At 33.1% G+C, this 25,258-nt stretch overlaps 1 protein-coding gene across 8 annotated transcripts in view; it reads right to left on the minus strand.

The window, feature by feature from the left end:
- Window positions 1-345: 345 nt before the first annotated feature.
- The window catches only part of LOC107443911 (plexin-B), a 193,497-nt gene continuing 168,584 nt past the window's right edge, over window positions 346-25,258 (minus strand). For all 8 annotated transcript variants that reach the window (XM_071182958.1, XM_043047550.2, XM_043047548.2 and 5 more), the window contains 9 exons: window positions 23,159-23,305; window positions 14,279-14,432; window positions 13,841-14,005; window positions 12,317-12,489; window positions 8,943-9,103; window positions 6,550-6,697; window positions 5,592-5,732; window positions 3,728-3,802; window positions 346-2,413 (listed from right to left, as the gene is read on the minus strand). In XM_071182958.1, the coding sequence (XP_071039059.1) occupies window positions 2,306-2,413; window positions 3,728-3,802; window positions 5,592-5,732; window positions 6,550-6,697; window positions 8,943-9,103; window positions 12,317-12,489; window positions 13,841-14,005; window positions 14,279-14,432; window positions 23,159-23,305 (1,272 nt within the window). In that variant the 3' untranslated portion in view covers window positions 346-2,305. The remainder of the gene's footprint in view (window positions 2,414-3,727; window positions 3,803-5,591; window positions 5,733-6,549; window positions 6,698-8,942; window positions 9,104-12,316; window positions 12,490-13,840; window positions 14,006-14,278; window positions 14,433-23,158; window positions 23,306-25,258) is intronic.

The raw sequence follows: 25,258 nt of genomic DNA on the forward strand, positions 1-25,258 counted from the left end.
AATATGGATAAGGGTAAACGTCTCATAAATCACGTTGTTATTCCGAGCCCATGGAAAACAAAAATCACTAAAACATTGATACAAAAGTCTTGTTCTCTAAGACAATATGTATATATATCTGAAACCTCAACAAGTAGGGTGAATTGGACGATCAGGGTCCGGCATGTAATACATTTCAGATCAAGCTCGATGCACGTGATGCACACGTCATTTTGCTTTTAAAAATCGGTACTTTTTCGTTCATAGCGCACATGTAACATTCATTTGCCTGATCCTTCGTTAAAAACTGAACATTTGCCACACACGCATTTGTATTTTTGCAAGCATAAAATGCAGCTTCTGGTGTTTTTGTAATGAATATTAAATGTAACAATCTTTTGATACTGAATCACGTGACACCATTCACTAAAGCAGCTTCAAACTTCATTATGTATGGTCGCTGGTTCATTAGAAAATCCGATTCTTTGCAAAAGTCGCCATTTATCTAAACGGCAGCGAATTGGAAATTTTTTTTCAGCTTTAAAAGGCTTATTACAATCAGCTTGGAATCTGCGTTGGCTTACTGCAATGATAATCTCATTATGAATCAGGGTAATATGATATATTCTGTGATGAACGTAAACGGAAAGTTGGCGCATTGTCATAAGCCTATCAGGTTCATTGGATTCAAACTTTTCCAATTAGCCTAGCGTTTGCAAAGAGTCAAATTTAATAACTTGTTTCATTAATTAAAAATCCAAGCAATATCTCTTACAAATTGGAGATAAAAAAAACATGGAAAAATAAAGGATTAAACTCGAGAACTTGATAGGAATTTATGCTTTTTGTTAACTAGTAGTTTATTAAATACACCCCATTTTTATTAAGTAAATAGTTTGTTAAAATTTTGAAGCGTACCATTTGCAGAGTCTTTGTGCATAGATACATATTTTATTCGTTTAACAAGTTGAATGTCTATGGATTTAATGATCCGCAAAGTATTGAAGAAACATTAAAATGAATCTAAATTAAAATAATGAAGTTAAAAAATAATCGCAAAAATTACAATAAAATTTCAATCTGAACTCTTCACATAGCTGCACAAATGAACTTCTCACATAGCTAGCTGCATTTTGAAAAGATAGTAACAATAAAATGCTTCATAGAAATAAATATTAAGTATCTGTATATACATTAAAATAAAGTATTAACAGTATTATGACAGGTGATACTGAATACAGTTAATCTTTATTCTGATAGCGACAAAGTACGCGCTTTGTTAAATCTATTAACGTAAAGGCACCGAGAAGGGCACAAATAATAAATTAAAAAACTGGAATTATTTTAGCTTTATTATTTGTGTTGGAATTTGTCTTGCATGATTTTTTAAGTGTCGTTTAACACTAATTTGCTGGATTCTTTTTTTTTCACACTGTACGAAGAACGGATATTCAGCTAATAATAAATAAACACTCAACAATTACAAGGTGTTTTGTTTTCAAAAAAAGGAAAAAAGAAATTTATGGGTATGCTTGGACTTCATGGAGAATACTGTGAAGTTGCTATTCTTTACACTCTGTGCGCATTTTGGCTATCGAAAAAGTACCTAAAAATGTTCATCGCCAACTCTTTTATAATTTCCACTGCAGGGCACACTCGATTTGGTGACAGAAGCTCTCTACTTCGACGACAGAAGATTTAGTTTTTTTTTTTAGCAAAAAGATTTACTGGAGTTCTAAAGCTCTCATTGGATAAAAAGTAGTTCCTGTCTTTTTCCAAAATAATTTTTCATTTTTGCCACACAAAAAACGACGTCGGAAAATGATACTCTCAAAAGTTTTTTGTGATGCGTCCACTAAAAAAAATCTGCCCCTGATTTGTAGCGAAAATCTCTATGGGAAGAATGCAGCCGTGGAACACAAAAGCCATATTATTATTATATATACAATAATGACTATATCTGTTTTTTTATATATATATATACATAACAACAATGAAGAAGGATTAAAAACTACACATCCAGGAACACAATGCCGGGCGTCTTATATTCTCACTGTCCAGCTTTTTTTCTTTAGCACTCTCTCTCTCTCTGTGTGACCCTATGACTATATAAAAACAAATGGAGACACATGAGTGTAGTCACAGCACCGCACGAGTCTTTGAGGATCTTCTTGAGTGATGATGCAGTGTTTTGACCCAGGAGGTTCTTTTTCTCTTTTTTTTTTATAGGACAATTCTCCTGGAAGACACCTACAAATTGGAATGTTTGGGGGTCTCACGCACCAGGAATAAATGGACTTTTAAAGCTGAACCAGCAGCGTTTTGTTCAACAGACGGAGGTCTCTTCGCCTTCCAGTGTGCAAGCTACTGTCTCCAGCTTTTCTGCCAGATGTATCTTCGCACAATAAGGATCTGTGTACAGTGCTTCGAGTACCTATTGAACAAAGAACAATTGGTTTAAAAAAAAAACACAATTAAAATAAAGGGAATAACATTCTAGAGATTCGGTTCTATAAACAAGAGCCTCCCTCAGTGGTGGACTGATAAAGGTTCTTCTTTAAAAATTATATTATTCTCATTTCTGTGCCTTTATTTCACATTGTTTTGTTTTATCCATACACTCCAAAAAGCATGTTACCTTATGGCAACCTTGTGTAGAAATTTTCTTTTTATTTTTACGAAAATGTTTGTACTAAAAACCTTTTTTCAAATCAAGACAAAATATTACAGTTTCAAACCTTTCATTCTAAAAGGTTTTTTAAAAAGTATTGTCACTTTGGTCCATTATGACGTTTTAGTTGACGTCACACTAACGATCGGATCAAATGGCCATTAAAATTTCGAGACAAGGTGGAGCATACAAGACGTTGCAAAAAGAAACCTTATAATGACCTAGATTTAAAATTACTTTCACTTTAAGACAATCTTTATACCAGGAGTTTTTTTCACGCTTGAAAACCCTGAATCAACCTCCATTTAAGGTTTTTATATAGAAGGTTGTTTTCCAAGGTTTTGGATGAGGGTAATGTGCGTAGAATAGAGCAGATTGTCACAGATCTCGTTTTAAGATTAGAAGGTTTACACGTAAACCGCGTAACAAACCTTTTCAGGTTTGCATTAAAAAGTTTTTGCTGAGTGAAAATAAACCTTATTTTGCTATCTGGGGATAGTACCCTATTGTTTTCTTGAACATGTTTAGGTCTCCACGATTTTAGTCATGCATTTTGAAGAATAACAAAATTTGCCACCTTAAGTTGAAACATACACTGTATGCAAAAGTAAAAAATAAAATAAAAATGTTAAAAAATTCAAGCATATATGCTTTGTCGAGAACAAAAATAAAAGTTTTCTCCCTCATAAATGTACTTTTGATTCTATCTCGTCTTTTCAGCTCTCATGCCTGTCAGAAGGAAATTTCAATTTCTGATAAAACTGAAATAAATACAAATGTTGCTTTTACCCCACATTTTGGCAAGAAGTAGGACAATTCAGGCATGGGGGGGGGGGAGGATTCCTCAAAACCATGGTTACGGCAAGGGGAAAAGTGTGGAGAGAGGGAACATCGTCTAACTTTGAGATGCCCATACTATTTTCAAACAATGTGTAACAATTCATTACACATTTCTATGCATATATAAGCATACTATACAATTTAAAATTATCATTTTATAAATAAAAATACAGTATCGATTCTTGACAAGAATTTTGAAATTATACATTCCCCCTAAAAGAAGGATAGAGTGTTTACCTGATCATTGTATTTTGAAGCGTAGACGTAGAGTTCTCGCAAGGCACTGGTGATATCAAATTCTCCGTTGTGAGACTGAAAACAAATAAAGAACCTTTATTTTTTAACATTCAATCTTGATTTTTATATACTAAGTTAGAATTTCAACAGTTTGAGATCCCTTAATCAAAATCTTTTTTTTAAAAAATAGAGTCTGCGTAATCCATCCATGTTCAGATCCATCCCCAGAGAGTCTATATTGAAAGTCTGTGTAATTGGAGAACTTCTCTTTTCAAGAAAACCATTTGTAGGAGCAAAAATTCTTTTTCAGCTGACCTCAACATTTTGTTGAAGAAGGGGCAAAGGTAAATGGACCTATGCATTGCAAAAGATCACTCAAAGGTGTTGCAATTAATTAGAAGTACAAATTTAGAGCTTTATCACTAACATAATGCACCAGACATTCACTGAACGACAAAGAATAAAATGGGCCAAGTTATCAGAATGGATGAAGACACAAAAAGAGTTTTTAATGCCAGACCAGTTGGCACACAAAAACAAGGCAGGCAGATTTCGAGATGAATAGATGGCCTAGAACAGTGTTTACCAAACTTTTGTGCACCCTTTCTAAATTTTTCGTAACACTGTGTACCATTAATAAAAAAATTAATGTATTTTTTACTATCAAAAAATTGCACAAAAGCTGAATCACAATTAGCTGTTGACACCACTCATTATTAACAGGTAACTCTGCAAAAAATAGCCAACAGAAAAATATGTAATCTTAAATTTTCATGGTTAGCTTTGTTTTTAAATAAAATGTTTTGAAATTTTTGTTTGTTGCAAGATATTTCGCATAAGACAGCGTACCCCCCCCCCCCTAAACTGCTCCCGTAACTCTGAGGATACGCGTACCACACTTTGGGAAACAAAAAGATCTTTTGGACTTAAAAACTGGAAAATGCTAGCAGGAAAAAGGGTGACGTGGAAAAATTTTATTGAGAAGGCCAAGGCTGACAAGTCATGGATGTTGTTGCAATGAATCAATGAGTCTTTAGAAAGTAATTAGTTCCAAAAAAGATTGGACTAGTTGAGTTGTTTTATGTTCAGGCAAATTCATGACCACATTTGTTTTAGATTCTTGAAAGAAGAGTTTTGATTATATGGTTAAAGAAATTTATCTGCAAAAATTTTACACTTTTTAAAGTCATCCATAACTAGAAGCAACTTCAAATACTTCATTCTTGGTATTCGAAATTCACTAGTAATTTTCACTTCATTCATTAGAAAATTGTGTCTTTAAAGTATTGTCCCGGTTATCATTGTATATCGGTACTGTGCAAACAATTCAGTCCAGTTTTACGTATGGAAGCGTGGCTTCTCTTTTTTCCCTAAAAAACTATTATAATTTGGGATTTGCCACCACAGGAGCTATTTTTAATAGGACACAGAAGGAATACTGTTTGTCTAAGATCTCTTCCAGACATTCGTCTGGAGCTGTGGAGGTGACTATGGTAACGATTATTTCAAGTAGGGGTGTGGGGTCCCTCTTTAGAGAGAAAAGGAGACCTCTCCATCGAAGCTACCCTCCCTAAAATGCCCTCTTCTTGTTTCCATAGCACCAGACTGCTGCAGACTTTGTGGCGGGAAGAGTACCTATCTTAGACAAACAGTAGATGTTCCATTTTATATTTCTTTATTTTTGCACGTGTTAGGCTTTGTTTGCATTTTCTCTTTTTTATTTTATTTATAATCAATTACTTATTTTATTATCAATTATTTATTACTTTTTATCAATTACTTATTTTATTTATAATCAAATAAAATCAATTATTATATGAAAATACATTTGTTGGTTGATGGGATAAAGACAGAAAAGTGTTACCATTGATAGTGCTTGCATAGCCACACACATCTCCTGATCTGTAACGGGAGGCATAGCAGCAACATCCTGATAAAATCTATTCACCATTTTTCTATAGGTTGGGATGTCTTTGGCAAATAACAACTTGTTTGAGGGTGAATCCTGGTTTTAAACACAACATTTTACATCAATAATTTCAATTCAGAATCTATTAACTAAAGCTTTAGAAATGGAAAAAAAAATAAATAAAATCAACAATAATTTCTAATACAGGATGCGTAGCCAAATCCTTCAACAAAAAATAAAAATTTTTGTAAGTACTTTTCAAGCACTTAAAAATATTTCAAAGCACTCACTACATACATTATAACAAAATGCAAAATAATTTTCAAAGACTTTACATGATCATGATAAAATATCTAGTTTCTGACAAAGAACTCTTTTCTTCAATAAATTAGCCACCATAAAGAGATTTTTCGATTCAATTTCAGAAGGTTCAAAATGAAGCCTGAAATTGAGAATATCTAGCAAATTGCAGCACATGAGAGAGCAAGAATCTCACCATATCCAGCTCAGTGGAACGTACATGCAGACGCTCAAGAATTTCATCAAACATTTAAAATGATAGGAGCTTTCATACGCTACGGACCGACGGAACACCGAAAAGCATTGCGTTTGAATGAATTGGGAAAAAATTGAATAAAGCAATGTGAAAACCAACCTTTTTCCTAATACGTGGCGACAAGGTAAAGAAATTAGATCTCATTTTCAAAGAGGAAAATTAAGTACTTTTTAAAAATGTTCAATAATAAAAAAAAACACCTTTAAAAACGGAAATAAGCACCTTTAAGCACTTTTTAAAAACGCTCCATGTGATAATGGATTTTTCTTTTAATGGATGTCCGTTAAAACCAGAGTTTGCAAATTGAGAGTGTAGGGGAGTTATTTGTGTGATGAGATATTTTTGTAACATGAATACCTTTCCTAGCCTATGTTCAGATGTGGAACAGGCGTCCATAAGGGTTTGTGCTATGACGGAGAGGCAAGAATCGACCACAGGCGTCTTTTGGATGTCCAGAACAAAATCGGGATTCTTGATGAAGTTTACCCAAAATCGGAGAGGAAGGCTGTGAAAATAAAATTTCTCTTAATTCATATTATGTTTCATAATTTAAAAAAATTTCTCAACATTATGGATTTTAGCTTTCTATTCTTTACAAAATTTTCCTGATTCAGTAATATTTGATAGCACAATACTTTAAAAAAATAAATAAATAAAATAAAACGTGATTTTCCCATCTAACACATTTCCCCCTTCTTCATTCCAATAGTTTCAGCAAATCTTGCTTTTTCCTCGTGGCAATAGTTTTTAAAAAACAGCAGGAATAAAGTTTGCAGAGAAGAAGAAAAATCAAGATTCGCTGAAACCATGGTAACAGAGAGGAGAGGAAAATCACTTAACATTGAGAAGCCAATTTTTTTTCAAAGTGTATAAATAATTGCTTTCCAATGAGGTGAACCGAGTTCGAATCCCATAGATGAAAGGTCGATACGAATTGCGCACCGACCACAGTGATGACGTAAAATATCCTCAGTGGGAGACGGATCTTGGTTAGAGACCCCTTGCCGTCATTTTAATTGTGGGAAGTTCTCTCGGTTTTGTTCTTCATGTAACGCAAATGCAGCTTAGTTCCACCAAAACGTCTTCCACGAAGGAAAATTTCTTCCAATGCTTAATCCAGGAGTTAACTTGTCTTCTGGATTAGTTTCTAAATTAAAAGGCAATGGAGTTGAACATTGGTAGTGGTAAACACAGCATTTAGGTGGGCTGTTCAGCCATGGTTATAAAATTATGAAGTTATAAAGTGTATAATTGGGAAGAATCTAGCACTTAGCAACTTTCAAAACTTCGTTTTTTTCGTAAGAAGTTTAAATCAATAAAATTACACATTTAATAATTTTGGGTACTTTACATTTCTCTGATTTAAAATTTTTCCTTTAAGACTCACTTTTATTTTGCATGAGCTTATGAAAATAAATTTAGATACCGGTGAAAAATTGTTTCGTAAATGACGCAAAAATATTTTTCAAAAATCTAAAAGCAGTCAGGAAGAGAGGTCAACTATAGTTTGTCTATCTGGCTAAGTCTGAGGCCGTCTGCTGCTACGGAAACAAGAATAGCGTATTTCAGGGAGAGTAGCTTCTCTTCCCACTAGGGCTAACACAATAGACTAAGGAAAAATATTCCCTTTCTCTCGTCAACCCTAGCCAAAACCTGTCCTAAATAATGACCCCACACCCCTACTTGAAATAGTTATACCTCGTTACCATAGTCACCGCCACGGGTCCAGATGAATAGTTAGGGGAGTTCTTACTTTCAACAAACTATATTTTCTCCTGTGCGTAATGAGTTCGTTCATTTGATCATTTTATTTGCAGTTACAAATACAGAATTTGTAAATTCGGTTATTTTATAGGCACAGAAGTACTAGTTTAAGGACAATTTTGAAAATCACACCCATCTTCCCCAAATGTTTTTAAATTCAAAATAATTTCGTGCAATTGGCTAAACGAATTTATTTCAATAAAGCAAAAATATAACCTGATATAACTTAAAATATTTTAAATAATGTCATGAGTGCAGAATTGAATGGCACCATAGGAAATAAAATCGAATACTATTAAATTCGAAACAAAAAAGTTTACTTTGATAAGAAGATTTAGCCAATATCACGAACTGAATAAAATAAAATAGACAGGCCACGTTATTTGAATGGACGAAGACCATATCACAAAAAGAGTTTTCAATGCCAGACCAGTTGGCGCACGAAAAAGAGGCAGGCCGAATTTGAGACGGATAGATGGCCTAGAAAAAGACCATTTGTCTTAAAAACTAAAAACTGGAAAACACTAGCAGGAAAAATGTTAGCCAGGAAAAAAGTTCTTGAGAAGGCCATGACCCACCCTAGGCTGTTGAGCCATTGATGATGATGAAGATGATTTAACTGAATTCCACCAAAGAGGCTATCTCATTTTACTACCGGCATTGAACAGCCGACTCATAAGACAATTTCAATTCCTTGTCATTTCGAACCTTACCCTGAAGAGCTCCTAGACTAACTTTGGGACAGACTAGCCTTCGTTCTTCTCTTATGGAACTTTGCATTACATGGAAAGGAAAATCACGAAAATCTCCTACGATAATACAGAATTTTACCATCTACCACTAAGGATATTTTCAGTCAACAGTGTGATCGTTGCGAGCTGGCCATCCCTGGGATTCGAACCGTCATTGGCAGGTTCTAATTCCTGAGTCGCCTCGGCGCAAGTTACTTGTATTGAAATAAAAGATGACAAAACAGTAATGGGTACCTGTTACTTTTCCAGGCATGTGCCACTTCTGGATCGAGGATGGCATGATTCGCAGATGCTTCGTCCAAGAGATCAAATAGCCACTTGACCGCTGGGGGTAGACACTCGTTCGCTGTCAGAATGGTGGTCAAGAAGTCATCCACAAACTTCTGTACAGTACCCTGCAAAACAAGTAAAGAGAAATTTAAAAAAAGTTACTTAAACTTACGATATTATGTTTGATTACTTCTCGCTTCGTGCGGGGTAAAAAGAAGGTAAATAATCAATTAATAAACTATATGAAACTGTGGAGCTTCTTGCGGACCTCATGGAAAAAAATTTTTCTCGTGAACTTGGGCAACATGAATGCAAACATATAATATTAACTTAATTTGATATTAAATGCTATTGTCCGTTATAGGTGCTGTGAAAAGCTATCATACCTACATAGGTGCCGAATGTTGGACCCGTCAGTGATGGGTCCATGAAGCGATGGAGAGGTTATATATAGAGGCATTTGCAGAGATTCGATATATAGAAGCAGCTGGAGAAAACGTTGTACCTTGAAGTTTCCTTCTTTATCCAAACGTTGGTAATTAACCGGACGTGATTTGAACACGGATAATCAAGAGTACGAACAGAAATATTGCTGGAGTTGCCATAAAGATAACCTAATAAAACCATTTTGACTGGATAATCCAACTGAAGGACTATGATTTGCTATGGGAATTCGACCCATTTAACGTGCATCAATCATCATTTACTACACGTGGAGTCTTCGGAGGGAGGAGATCGAACCCATGACCTCTTGGACATGGGTCTAATGCCCTACCAATCAGGTTATCCCAAGGAATTTGTCCCCCTTCAAAGAGTCGTTGGGCGAGCCCATTGCATATGGTGAGGAAGGCTAATTGGAGGCCATGAGTTAATTATCGCCGTCTAAATTCCGTAACAAAACTAGACCGATATCCTATTCCGCACATACATCACATAGTGCACGTTTTCGATGACATGAAGATATTTTCAACAATTGATTTAGTTCGGGCGTATCACCAAATTCCTATGGAAGACTGCTATAACAACTCCCTTCGAGCCTTTGCAATGCGGCTCAAATGTTTCAACTATTTATTCACGAAGTTTGTGGGAATTTTCCATTCTGTATTTAGACTGTACTTTGGTAGCTTCAAGTAATATTGAAGAACATCTTAACCCTTTAACGAAATTATTTCAAAGACTTTGAGGTTACATTATCAGTCCTTCTAAGTGTGTTCCGGAAAAAGAAGAAATTGCTCTTTTGGGATATTCTTATATCCACGCAAGGGGTGCTTCCTCTACCAGACAAAGTATCAGCTATCATAAATATTCCTGAACCAAAAACAGTAAAGGACCTTCAGAGATTTTTGGGGTGTGTTAAATTATGACCATCGGTTTCTGCCCCTAAAACTCTCAAATCCAAGCTATCGATGGGATTCGAACCCTGTTCACCTCATTGGCAGGCTCTGTCCCACCACGACTCGCGCATGATCTTTTCTTAGGATATTTCACTTCAGCACTGTGGTCGGTGTGAACCGGGATCAGAATTCATATCAACCAGTCACAGCTGGTAATCGAACTTGGGTCACCTCATTGGGGGACGCCCCTGCGCCACAGCGTCGATTAGCTGTTAGGGGTGTTAGCCTGTTGTTGAACGAAATTGTCTTATGGAATGTGTAAAATTATTTCTTTGTACCCCTCCCTGATTCAGGATGTTCGAATTGCCCTTCTTGATCCAGTTTTCCGTATACGTGGAATATCAGAACATACATTATGTTTTATTTGCATTAATAGAAAATATACTTTGTATAGATTGAGTTATAAATAACCTCAAATCGAATTCAAGTAATAGACAGTAGGGTAACTATTAAAAAAATTAGACTAAAGGTAACTTTTTAAACTATACAGCTAAGAGCATTATTCTTATTAATAATTTAGTTATTAAAAAAATAGGTAATAAATAATTAAAAAAAATGTTTTGAAAAACTTATTTGAAGTATGACCTGAATTTTTTTTTAATAATCTGCGATCTTTATTTCGGTTAAAGGGGTACGATTAGTTTATTGGAAGGCTATGCAAAGCTAGGTAGAACAGTGGTAATAAACTTGCACTGACGGCTGGATATCTTAATAACCGGTTTTGATATGAGGAAAAGCTTGCAGGTTAGAATACGAACTATCCTTCTTTATTATGACCTGGCTGTCCACTCGCATTTGAACCAGTGCATTCATACATTTATACTAATTGCCCTATAATAAATGCTGAAAAATTGCGTTGCCTAGTATTTAATCATGACTTAGTAACCAATACGGCTAGTTAGTCGATAAAAAGTGATACATCTGGACTTGAAAGAATTTATAGAAAATTTGCTTGCAATAGAGAGCGAAAATTGATGGATATTCCAACATTATCCCCAGACAAATAGATAGATTTTAGTGTAGCGGGAGAACACTCGAGGTAAAGAAAACATGCACCTCCAGAAATATAAATTTATTCGACAACCGTGATATGTGAGCATATTTACAAATTATTAAATGGGGGGCTGGGATAGCCTGGTTGGTAGGGTACTGGACCCATGTCCAAGAGGTCGATCCCAGCCGGCCGAAGACTCTTTGTGTAGTGAATGCTGAATCTGTCTAGCCCTCCATGTCCCTATAACAAATCATACCGGTACTGATAAAGGAGTCTTATGGATTGGGTTTAAAATTACAAGGAGTTGAACATTAGTAGTCGTAAACCCAAAAAATGAGGTCGGCTGTTCAACGACGGATATTAAAAAACACATCCGAGTCCCATGTCTGATGAAGAGGCTTCTCCCGTCTCACGGTTTGTTGCAACTCTCGACATCGATCTTTTATAACTGAAGCATAGATTCGGCTTCCAATAAAAATTAGTTTGAATTTTAAAAATGAGCATGAATAGCCAGACTATGCGCATAAAATGGTATTTCCCAAGGTCACTGAACCGCCACCAGCAACCAAATTTACATTGTATATAATCCTAAATATAGATTAATAGAGTTAGAGTCGTAATTAAAGCGAAAAACAAGCGACAGTATGGGAGAGGGTTTTTAGTTTTCATATTTTTGAGTCTGAAATTGTGAGAGAAAATAAGGCCAACACTATACGAGGGCTGTTTTTTGAACGGCATTTATATGTCTTTCGAAACAGACGCACTCAACGTTTTAGGTCTAGCAAATGCAAAATTACTTTCTTCCTTTTAAGCTAATCTTAAAAAAAAAAAAAAAAAAAAANAAAAAAAAAAAAAAAAAAAAAAAAAAAAAAAAAAAAAAAAAAAAAAAAAAATTATTTAAAAAATTTTTACAGTTCACTACAAATGAAAATGAAATACAGAAAACATACCTTTGTGGAAAGCAGTCTAGTTAGAAATATTTCTGGAATGGATTTGTGCTGATAGTCTTTGATATTTGCCTGGTCATCTTGATACTTGACCAAGTGCCACAGTCTTAGGCCCTGTTCCAAGTCGTACTGTCCAACAATCGGAGACACAGAATTTAAAGAGGCATGTCCCGTACCTATAGAATAACACGTACACAAAAAGTATTACTGTACAACGTTTTATCCATACACTGAGCTCGAGAGTTTTAAAGTTTCAATAGTACTTTGTATGACGTCATGAAATCAACTGAAAAACAACTCAAAATAAATTGCCAAGGGAAAACTCTCACTCCATTTAAAGTCTCTTTGAAACACGATTTTTCTTTTTTTAATAACGGCAGGCACTGAACTTTCATTCTTCGCGTTAGAAGATGCCGGAAGTGTTGCTCATTTAACGTTAGCCGGTGGGCATCTGTGAACCAAAGTCACGGAGGCGAGCAACATTACCCACGGCACACTGCCACACAACAGAGAGAGAGAGAGAGAGAAACATCCATGCCTAGAGCGGGATTCGAACCCGCAGCCATTGGCCTCGCAGTCAGGCACGCTAACCACTCGGCCAGCTTGAAACACGACATAAAATATTCCTTTTTTAAAATAATGCTTTTCAATGATATCGAACTGATGAGTCATGACGAGTTCTTTTCAACTATTGAGTAATTTTTGTAAATAAAGCTATGAATAAAATATGTGTTGTCGCATTCATTAATTTAAAAATAATACGAAAAAATAATTTAACATATAACTAGACATTAAAAAATCGTAAGCACCGCTTGCCTGCCGTTTTTAGTGTTCGCTTTAACGTTACATTTTGTTTCGTTGCGCAAAAAAGAGTTGAAATGACAAGGGTGTGTATCGAAATTTGCAAGGAGTTCGATGAAATAAATAAAAAATATTATTGACAGACGATGATTAGTTTGAGAATTATTAACTGTTAAACTAGTAATGAAATATATCATGGGGTCACTTTGGTAGGTCGGAAAAAAAATGTGACTAAAGAATTGAAATTTGACACGCTAAAAGACAATTTAACGTTAAGTTTTTTTTAAAGTAAATTTGTTCTAAGTTATTGCAATTTTAAGTGTTAAAAAGGGGATAAATAGACTGTTGGGATAAATATGTAACTGGCAAAGTGATGCTGATATTGGGTACTTTAGATAAGGATCGATATTCGAAGGGATTGATTATGGAGATAAAGTTTAAATTTACTCAGAGATTCAGCAAGAAATCATCGCTATTTAAACTCGGATTAAAATTTCATTTTTTTCTTTACATAGAATTTATTCTTATTTATACAATTCATTAAAAACGCGTGTTTAGAAGAAAAAAAAATCCATGTACTTGTGCACGTTATAATCGAAAATCTTTCCTATTCGATTTCATTTGACAGGGTCCTGGGAAATCTCCTCTAGGGAAGGAATTTATTCTGTTTGTATTTATTGAATGCTTTACAATTAAGGAAGCATTTTCTAAATTTGAAACACTCACAGTTAGAGCTGAAGCTGTCGTTCTGTTTGTTGACGAGACTCATAACGGCAGAGTCCCTCACTCCGTAATGCCTGAGTGTGTTCAGCCTTCTCCAACCATTCACCGTCTTAGTGGTCACGTCCTCGTCTGCCAAGGTGAGATGGCCACCCCGTCCATGTCGCCATTCTGTAAAAGGCGAAAGAAAGAAAAATGAAAAAAAGCATCTCTACAATACACCGGTGTAAGAATCTCCGATTTTAATGACATGCACTACAAACCATACAACAATTGCAATAACGTTACGAAGGTATGAAACGATTCAGGAACTTTCTTTTCTCATTTTGAAACCGCTGTTTCATACCTTCCAACGCACCATCACGCGAATGTTTTGTAGTGTATCGAATTTCAAGATCTCTTACACCAGTGTATTATATATAAATCGAAGAGAGGATGGTTTACCTAGATCAACATCGTGTATGGAAGGTCGTAGAGAAAATGGCGTGTTTTTGTAGACTGAATCGAGTAATTTGGCTTTCACTTGACTAGGAACATCACAATCATTCACTCGACAAACAATCTTTTCATCCTGATCCTCGTGGACTACCTGCACCGTCTGAAACACAAAACAACAATCTCTCAATGAAAGTTCTTCTTAAGCATCCTTCAACTTTTGACTCGTTTTCCATTCAAGCGTCCTATCAATTCTGATTATTTCAAAAATGCTGATTATCGGAAATTTCAACGACATTATTAATCTGAAATTGCGCTGTTTTCCTTCCTCTCCAAATTATTCTTTTATATACTGCTCTATATAACGAGTACGGAGAGATCTTAAAAATGCAAAATCTGTATGTTTATAGCGATACTTTCTGTTTTTTATTTTCTTATTGTGAAATATATAATACTATATTGGGGTTACGAATTGGACAACAACTTTTCAAACTAGCTATCAAAAATACTATAGAATAGAAAAGTACAGTTAAACAAAATTCAAATTAGCGCAATTTCAGGATGCGATAGAAATGGGTGGACTTCCACCGATGCTTCGGTGAATGTCCGAAACATATTCCAAGTCTAGTTAAGTGCCCGGTATGCCCTACATCCATGTTTTTTAAGGTGAAGTGCCCAGTATGTATCCTCCGAACACTTTCTCCTAATCTATCCTCAGCAGATATTTAAATATCGAATAAATATAGTAATATCAACGAATAAATTAATCGGATATAACAAATATTTCGGACATTCAAGTCGACATTTTCTTGATTTCGGTCATAGATAATTCTATAAATTAATACAATTCTATAATATTAATAAAATTAAGCATAAATTTACAATCAATTAAAAAAAATACTCAATCATCAAAAGCGCCAAATTATAAAAAATACATATATATATATATATATATACAACACCGAAATTTTGTGCTTCATTATGTAATCGAATCAATGTTTATGGTTAATTTAGAACTATTCATTATCGTAGATCAGTTCCAAACGACACACGTTTCAAAACACTAGACAATTAAGTAAAGAAAAACGAACTTTTATTATCAAACAAATTATTACAGAAATTCTCTAAAACCACAAATTTTACTACTCAACCTAAAGACCGTAATCTTGACTACGATTAAGATTCCACGCCTCATCTTGACTAAGATCGCAATAATTGCGGATAAATCGAAATAGTTGGCACTTCTGTGGCTATAATGTTCCGCAAATATCGTTTGAAGTTCACAGAAATCAGTGATGGAACTCTAGCAGGAAAAAAAATGACCACAGAAATTTAACGGTAGGAGAAATACACGCACTAAATCACGCATTTTCACACGAGATTAACCGAACGATTTTAAGTGGGACCAAATGACAGGTTAAGAACAGTAAAAGAACACTCATTTTGTGCCCTTCAATGTTTGAGAACACCCTCTCTCTTTTGTTTATTAGAAACAATTGTGTCTAACACTAAAATCTAGCTGGTAGTGACAGTAATATTTAGGCTCAAGAAACATCTGGGGAATATGGGGGTAAGGGAACGCCCACTTGCAAGATGCGATGGACGTGAACCCATGAAACCACGCCCATCTCGTTTCGAAAAGCGTCGTCCGTGACTGCTTCATTGCCCTTTAATTGAATTCAGTGATCCGCCTATTTTTCCAGCACCAGGATGTGGCGATAAGATCGGCGAGAGAAGAAGGCGGTTTCTCGCCAAAAAGGGAACTAATTAATACTTTACATGGGAAGTTGTTTGGCAGGTGATATTTTGGAAGTTGTGTGAACAAAAGCTTTCTAATGGAATGATCGAGCAATCGTTGCACAAATAACCTTTCTAATTCGACGAAATGATGCTTAATGACTTATGAGTACGCTTCAACGAGATTCTTTGTAAAAGCTAAGTTAACTTGAGGTATCTTTTTTTTTTAAATATATTTTCAAAGGCTCTGTTGTCCCATAAAAGAAAATTTTCCCCCCGAATAATATGCGATTACATTCATGTCTGTCAAGTCAAGAACCAGCGCCCTCTATGCGAAATATCAGTACTGAAAAAAGCTACGATTTTGTGAGTTTTCGTTTTAATTTTTTACTGGGTCAAATTTATTCCAATGCTGCATTATCTGGACTCACTAAAATGAGTGAAGATTGAGATTTATTTATTGATTTTGATAATTTTCATCTAGATTAAAAAAATCAAAAAAAAAAAAATCTTGCCAAATTGGCGACTTTAAAAAAGTTTAGGTTCGTTCTAATGTTCAGATCATTCTTGACGGCAAGATGGTATATCCTTTGAGTCGATTATTTTTCTTGGCTCTCTTTAACGTCACATGAAATAGCGAATCATACATATTTTTTTAAAAAACTGCCTCTAAAACAGTGACTGCTGAGTGTGAAAACGGTGCACTGATGTAATGAAAAATAAGTTTTCGGCAAATAAGAAACGTCTGTGCTCTAATAATAAAAAAAATACTCCAACCCTGCATCTCTTAAATCTAAGAAAAAAATTAAGAATTATTTGAATAATTTTCATCGAGTAGGTCAAATATTTCGTCAAATTAACGATTTTTAAAAACCCTTCAGCTAATAGTGTCTTTTTTAATGGTCAGATAATTTTTACAGGAATGAATCGCTGTTTTGCTTCGAAAGCAAAGCGTATTCTTTCCTAGAAGTAGCACTCTTTTCCTGGGCAAAACAGCTTCGAAAATACCCTTAAATCTTTCGTTATGACCGCTGTATTTAGCAGGTTTGTTAATCGCCTCAATTTACTTCAAACGGTCACTTTAGCATATAAACCAATATTCCATTAATCTGCATTGAATCACTGAAAGTATATTTTAAAAGCGCTTAAGTAAGCCGAAACAAGTTTCTTCTGCTATATGCAGCAACGAAAGGAGTAAATAAAATCCTCTATGATGCAGATAATAGCAATCTTAGCACGCAATGTACAGTCTGCAAAAACAAAAAACAAAAAAAACAAAAAAAACGAATCACCCTGAATAACTTTCGTTCTAATGATCGGATTTTCACGAACTAAGTGTCAATCTTAATGGTTCGGGGGGGTGACCTCAAATATGCTAATTAATTAGTGCTAACTATTAGTTAAGTTACGAAATCAGACACAAAAACGTACTTTCTCAGAATAAACATACATTTTTTTTTTACATATTTGGAATCCTGACACTTAAAATAGACAAAATTTCGAAAAAATTGGGTCGTAAATTGGATCGCAATAAATATTTATATATGTATGGCGAAAGTTTAAAAATATGCCAAATTACCTCGCCATAGAAGGGGAAATACCATGAAGAAACTGAATGAATGACAAGACGGGAAAACATAGTGCTTCTCGTTGCTAAGCAACCAAAAAAATGTTTCGAGTTGCTTTCTGGTTAAAGAAAACAGATTGTTATTGCTTTTTTTAATCTCCTTTGAAAAGGAAATTTAAATCAATTAATAAATTATTTTTGATTCTCCAAGATTTTAGAATCTTGACGTTGAACTTTCTATCTGACATTATTTATTATTTTAAAGCTGTTTTAACGTCATTTGTATGACAATTTTGAATTAAAACCAAATTTTCATGAGTTATTATTAAATTTATGAAGAGTTGTAGGATTAATTGCTTTTGCACCTCACTTCGAGTTTCTTAAGAAACGAGAAAAAAAAATGATCAAGCAAAGGTGGACCTGAAAAAAGATAGCTATTCTGATGCATAATCACAAGATTTTATAAAATTCACGGTATTTATTTTCGATAAAATTGTAAAACTTAATAAATGTTATACGGCATTTTAAAAGCATTTTGTCCAGACATTTTGTGAAAGGTCCGTTTTTCGTGAAATTGTGAAAAAATTATTCACATTCTTTTAACCAGGATCCGCTTTTATGAATTTGTGCAAATAGGGTCCGGTTATAGCAAAAAACTTTTTCAAGGAGTTTTTAAATTGTAAATAGATACAAGATTATGCCCGACACTGTAAAATTATAATAAAAAAAATTAAATTTTCAAAAATAAACAGCAATTGCTGCTTCTAAATTAGAGATGCAACATACAAATATTTAGTAAGTCTATACTGCTGAACGCAGAATATTCATTTCGGACGAATAATGGAAGAATCGTCTGCCGAAGACATAACTTAATTCGTTTACATCCATCTTTCTTGTTTTCTGCCCTNGTTCTTATTAAATTTATGAAGAGTTGTAGGGTTAATTGCTTTTGCAACTCACTTCGAGTTTCTTAGGAAAGGAAAAAGAATGATAAAGCAAAGGTGGACCTGAAAAAAGATAGCTATTCTGATGCATAATCACAAGATTTTATAAAATTCACGGTATTTATTTTCGATAAAATTGTAAAACTTAGTAAATGTTATACGGCATTTTAAAAGTATTTTGATATATATATATATATCTATATTAAATAAATACAAAATAAAACGAAGAAAATTAAGAAAAACAGTTTTATTTATTGCGCATAAGCTGCAAGTAAGTAGAACTCATAAAATAAAATCAAAATGTAGAGAAAACATGGGAAAAATTACAGAACAATAAAAAAAATCCGAAAAAAAAAGAAAAATAATGATAAAAATAAAATAACATGAAACCGGAAAAAAATTTCTGAAAATATCTGGGAAATAAAAGATATAATCTTTTCATCAGCTCACACGATTATATCCGCAAAAAAGAGTGCTTTCTAATATTGTATCAATATAGCCAGAGCAAAATATTACAATAGTGTGAAAGCACTAAAAAAAGTTACAACAAATAAAATGGAACACAATAAGTAAAAATATCACGTAAAAACAGAAAATTAAATATAAAGAAAAATCAGAATAAAACATAATCTATAAAGCGAGTAGCGAATTCAAATGAACTTACATGAACGGGAAATTTTTCAAGTATGATTTAAAATATTGTCGAAGCAAGATTGCCAGATTACAAAATATGAAACCAAAAGCGAAAATTGAGGTAAAAGCGTAAATAGAGGGGTTTTGTATTAAAGTGCGTTCGTCCTCTGCAGTACTGAAGTGCGTTTGATGTGTTAGTAACCAAAGATGAGCCCGAAAATGGATGTGCGCAAGGTAATATTACACTGGATAATTTAAAGAAGTAGATAATTAATAATTTTAGAAAATTAATATTTAATTAAGAAAAAAAATATAAAATAGAAAAGAGAAAGAAACATGAATTGCCTGTTTTGCACATAATTTTAGCCACGGATTTGCCCGAAATTGATTTGCGCGTGAAAAAATTATATAAATTAACAAAGAAATTTTTATATAAAGAAATGTTATTATAATGCTTTTTAAAATATTATTCTGTTTTTGTCGGAGAAAATAGTAACTTCGTTAAGTCATGAAAAGTTCTTGGAATTAGACATGAATTTGAAAATCTAAAATGTAGCAGATACCCTACCCAGTATTAAGGAAAATAAAATATTTCATTCGAAATCTCTTTTCTTATTCAACATTATTTCATTTTATGCTTTGTAGAATATTAAAACGGTGCAGAGATCAAGGAGGTATGTAAATAGGAAAATATATTAAAATGCATATTTAAGTTCAGAACCTTCTTTCATGACCCTTGTTAACCAAGGTGCTGTAATGATATTGACAGCATTTCAACCAAAAGAACTAATTCGTTCTGTCTCTATCACACGACTTTTATTTAGGAATGTCACATACCTCCTTTAACTACGTATCCGTACTCCTTCAACTACGATCAAAATAAAACTTTATTTTAAGGAGCAGGTCAAGAATTTGCACTTCATAAGATTTGCAAATGATATTAAGTAAACTTAGTTTGCAGAAAAAAGAGTTGATGTTATTTACACACTCCTTTCGTTAGTTCTTTAAAAAATATAATTTAAAAAAATTAAAAGAAAATTAGGTTTATAATACCCTTAATTAAACAAGAGTAACAATTGTTACAGTTTTTACAATACTTTTTTAACTCTGACAATCTTTTCATAAGAAGCCAATCATTTTGTCGTTTTTTTTGTTAGTTAAAACAAGCTTACGCATTCTTGTAATTTTTACATTTTATATTTGAAATTTCAATGTCGAAAAACATGTATGAAGTGACCCCTAGTCCAAAGAATCTAAGTTAAATAGTTGTAAGGCCGATTATTTCGAAAACAATTAACTACTCCGGATCAATGAAACAATTATAAATGAATCAATAATATTCTTGTTTTCTTATTACGAAATATTAGGAGAAATTTGTATGCAGAATTTCTTCAAAACGTGCGTTAAAACTATTATTATAAGTTAATTAAGTAGAAAAAAGTCAAATAGAGGAAAAGAACAATTTTTGAGATGATTCTAAAAATAACACGTTTTTCGAATCTCTTTAAAAAAAATTTATTTTAGTAGTTGTGTTGTTTAAGAAAACAAGGCATATCGAACATTTTCCTGATATAGTAATATTTTTTTGAACAGTGCAAAAGTTGAGAAGTCATAGACACACCTTTTTAAGCAAATATTTTCAACTTTTTTAAAACAAAAGGGTAACTTTCTTAAAGTTAGCGCACAAGAATAACTTTTAATGTCGAAAGAAAATTGTATGTTCATAGTTTTTTGTTCATTTAAAAAACAAAACAATATGTTGTATTTTTTCGCATTTACTTTTCTTTACTCAAATAAATAAGAAACAATAAAAATAAAAAAATTAATAATTTTTCTTCATTTTTCGTAAACAATAGTACTCTTAGTAAACAGTCAGCTGTTCTGCATCGAATGATATTGTGTGTAATCAGTAGAATATTTTTAATTCCTTAACAAGATTTAATTCTCAGATAGCTGGCAATAATTTTAAGTTTTCTTTCAAAAAGAACTTAGCAATAATTTAAAAAGTAATTTTATTTTAAAGGAAAACATAAATTAGAGTACTAAAACGATTGATTAGTATATTATTGGAAAATAATATATATGGTTGCATAAAAAATAAGATTTTGCGTTAAAATTTAATTAAAAAGTTAGAAAAATAACTCTGCGAAACAAGCGCAGACATATAATTTACAAATTTATTTTAAGATTAAGGCGATATATAAGTTATTCCAAATATAGGATACGTATGTATATTATTGAAATTGTATCAGTTATTGAAAAACAAAATCAAAAAATAATCACTTTAAATAAGCATAATCTGGTGTATAATCATATTCTATCAGAAGCACGCTTTTATAAAACTAGACATCCGTTCCATTAAGTGTTTTTTATTCAGAACGTTTTATTCAAATTTCTTTACTAAATTTCAAATTAATTATTAAAGGACTAAAAAAGAAACGTCGTATTTTATAGTTAGAAAGAAATAAAAAATAAAAAGATTAGCAAACGATTATTAGCGAAAAAAATATGAATGAAATTTTAATATGAATATGCGCGGGAAGTCAAGTTCCCCCCCGCAGGTTTATCACATTTTAATATTAATCGCCCCATTTAATTATTTCATTACTGTCGCCAAATTATTTTTTTAAAAATAATTAATTTTAATTTTTCTCAGCTTTCAATAAATAAAAACAGTTGAAACTTTAGATTTTTCAATTGAAAAATATGTAGATTAATATGGTATAAAAAAATTCATACCTTATAATTCAAAATTTTTCCATCCTCAATTTAATTAAATAAAAAATAATTAATAATTATTAAAAATTATTTTTTTCATGAAATTATCTTTGGATAAATGAGTTTTATGAGTGGGTGCAATTTTTTTTGAATTGCTTTATTAGTTTTAAAAATATGACTAAAAACGTAAAAAGTTAAATTAACATTAAGGTGTACGAACTTTGAGTCGCTCTCCTGACCAAACTATGGGGTATATTTCCCAGATTGCGGCTACCCCCTATATTTTGAAGGTTAAGAATCCAAATATAATATGTAAATAAGAATCCAAATATGTAAAAAAAAATATATATGTTTGTTCAGAGAAAGTACGTTTTTGTGTCTGATTTCGTAACTTAATTAATAGTTAGCACTAATTAATCAGCATATTTGAGGTCACCCCCTGGAACCATTAAGATAGACACTTAGTTCGTGAAAATCCGATCATTAGCACGAAAGTTATTCAGGGTGATTCGTTTGTTTTTTTTTGCGGACTGTACACACTTCGCGGAGAGGAGTATCCTTTAGTAGCGTCACTTCAGCGGAGCGGACTGCAGCAACGAAAGGAGTAAATAAAATCCTCCATGATGCAGACAATAACAATCTTAGCACACAATGTGCACACTTCGAGGAGTGGAGTACCCTACAGTAGCGTCACTTCAGCGGAGCGGACGGTAGCAACGAAAAGAGTAAATAAAATCATCAATGATGCAGACAATAACAATCTTAGCACACAACGTGCACACTTCGAGGTGTGGAGTACCCTACAGTAGTGTCACTTCAGCGGAGCGGACGGCAGCAACGAAAGGAGTAAATAAAATCATCCATTACAATCATCCAAAATATTCTATAAATGAGTATGTATTAGCAATATTTATCTAAATATTCAAACAAGCAAGCGATAATCTGTACAAAAATTCTATTTCAATCGGGATTTTTATTTTAAAAAACTAACTCAATTTTAGGGAATTTTCTGAAATATAGAAGAACCAGGAGAATTTTAATTAAACCAATAGACTTGGATAAACTGGAAAAATCCAGTAGAGTTGGCATCTATGTCATAAGGATTCCATAAGGATATAGTGAGGGTCAAGGAAAACCTGGCACCTTTTAGCAAGAATTGACAGGAAGGTCATTCACAACACTGATGAGTCGGCTGCTTACCTACTATTGGTCAAATTACGCTCGTCATTCAGCCTGTCAGTTCACGCTGAATAGATTATATTATAGTGTGTAAAAGAGAATAAAACTTACCACAGTGCAGTAGTCTATCTGTTCCCTGAGGAGACGTTCTTCAGAGAGTGAATATCGTGCATCGTGTGTGATGGCATCCACGGGTCCTTTCTCCACCTGATGTTTGATGGCACTGAATAGAAGGAACAGGGAACTGCCTGCTTCATTCTATTAACACAGACACACATTTTTCAGTCCTCCATATTTTTTTATTTTAAACAAACTTTTGATCAACACCTTTTAACTACTGTTTAAGCACTTAAAAAATATTTTAAACAGGGTGAGTAGCCAAATTTTTCAACAAAAAATAAGCACTTGTCAAGTACTTTTCAAGCACTAAAAATATCTGAAATCACTTTATACATTAACAAAATGCAAAATAGTTTTCAAGGACTTAACATGATCATGATAAAAAAAACTAGTATCTGAGAAAGAACTCTTTTCTTGAATAAATTAGCCACCCTAAATAGATCGGGAGATTTTTCGGTTCGATTTCAGAGGGTGGAAAATGAAGCCTGGAATTGAGAGTATCTTGCAAAATACAGCAGAGTTGAACATGAGAGTGCAAGAATCCTATCCACTGAAACCAGCTCAGTAGAAACAAGTATTTCATCAAACCTGTAAAATGATTTGCGCCTTCAAACGCTACCGATTGACAAAATGCATTGCGTTTAAATGAATTGTGAAAACTTTGAATCACGCTTTTGTATAATACGTGGCGAAAATCGACATGGTCAAGAAAAAAAATCCCATTTTCGAAAAGAGAAAATAAAGCACTTTTTAAAAACACCCTATGAAAAGAGCACCTTTAAGGGATTTGAAAAAGAAAAACGAAAATAAGCACCTTTAAGCACGTTTTAAAAACGCTACGCACCCTGTAAAAACACTATATGCATTAACAAAATACTTTTCAAAGACTTCATCACATGATTATGATTAGATAACTAGTTTTTGACAAAGAACTCTTTTTCTTGACTATATTAGCCGCCATAGAGAGAGTTCGATTTCAGAGGGTGGAAAATGAAACCTGAATTTGAGAATATCTTGCAAAATGCAGCTGAGTAGCCCATGCCGAGTGCAATAATCTCACCGAACCCAGCTCAGTAGATGTACATGCGGATCAAACATGTAAAATGATTGGCGCTTTTAAACGCTACGGATCGAATGTAAGTTAAGACGTTGAATGCCCTCGTTTTATCAATTCTACTATATAAGGACAATAATTCAAATGCCGCTATATTGAAGTTCTAACCGTATTTACTCTATTCCTACTATGAGTTGACACTCTCCCTATATCTTGTTTAAATTTTTAATCTAATAAAATACTTTTTATTCGTCCACTCAAGTTTAAATACATTTCTTTTTTTAAACTGGTAGTGGATGACACTTGGTGTTAAAACCATTTTTCTTCTTCTTTTTTTTTTTGAATTAATTTTAGTTTTATACTGAGGAGAAAATTTTTTAATTATTTAATAAAAAGTAACTAAAATAATAAACAAAATAAATTCTTTTTTAACAAAATAAAAGTAACAAAAATAAATTCTTTCTTTGTTGACCTAAGCATGAATTGACTTTGAAAGTTTTTATTACTTTTTAAATAAATAAAATAACAAACAAAAATAACTATTATACGAGACCTTTTTATTTATTAGACCCTATAAAGTCTAGCTAGTAAAGAATAAAATGTATTGTCTAAAATGAGCACACCATTTGCTTCATTACATTCTAACAGTTGGTAACAACAGTTCAAGAACTGAGCAGACACAGTTACAGTTATCATTTGTATCAAAATTCTATCACATTGGTTTGACTGGATCATTAGATCGCAACAAGAACGCAACTTTGGTACCATACATCGGACTCTATAAAAAAAATATTCCCCTCCTGTTCTTTTTTTAAAAAGAAAAAGTTTCAATTACCGAACTACAATTTCGATTTCAACCGAAAGCACAGGAATCATTTTCGCTTTCAAATCGGCATATCTTCTGTGAGCAAAAAAGAAAGAAGAAAAAAAGAAAATTTAAATTCCCGAAGAAATTTTAATGAAATGCACGCGATATAGCGCCAGAGAGAGATAAAATTAGGGTCGATCTTCCAACGGTTGGCGATGTTATACGCTAA

The sequence above is a fragment of the Parasteatoda tepidariorum genome, chromosome 7 (genome assembly GCF_043381705.1).
Source record: "Parasteatoda tepidariorum isolate YZ-2023 chromosome 7, CAS_Ptep_4.0, whole genome shotgun sequence".
Taxonomy (NCBI): domain Eukaryota; kingdom Metazoa; phylum Arthropoda; class Arachnida; order Araneae; family Theridiidae; genus Parasteatoda; species Parasteatoda tepidariorum.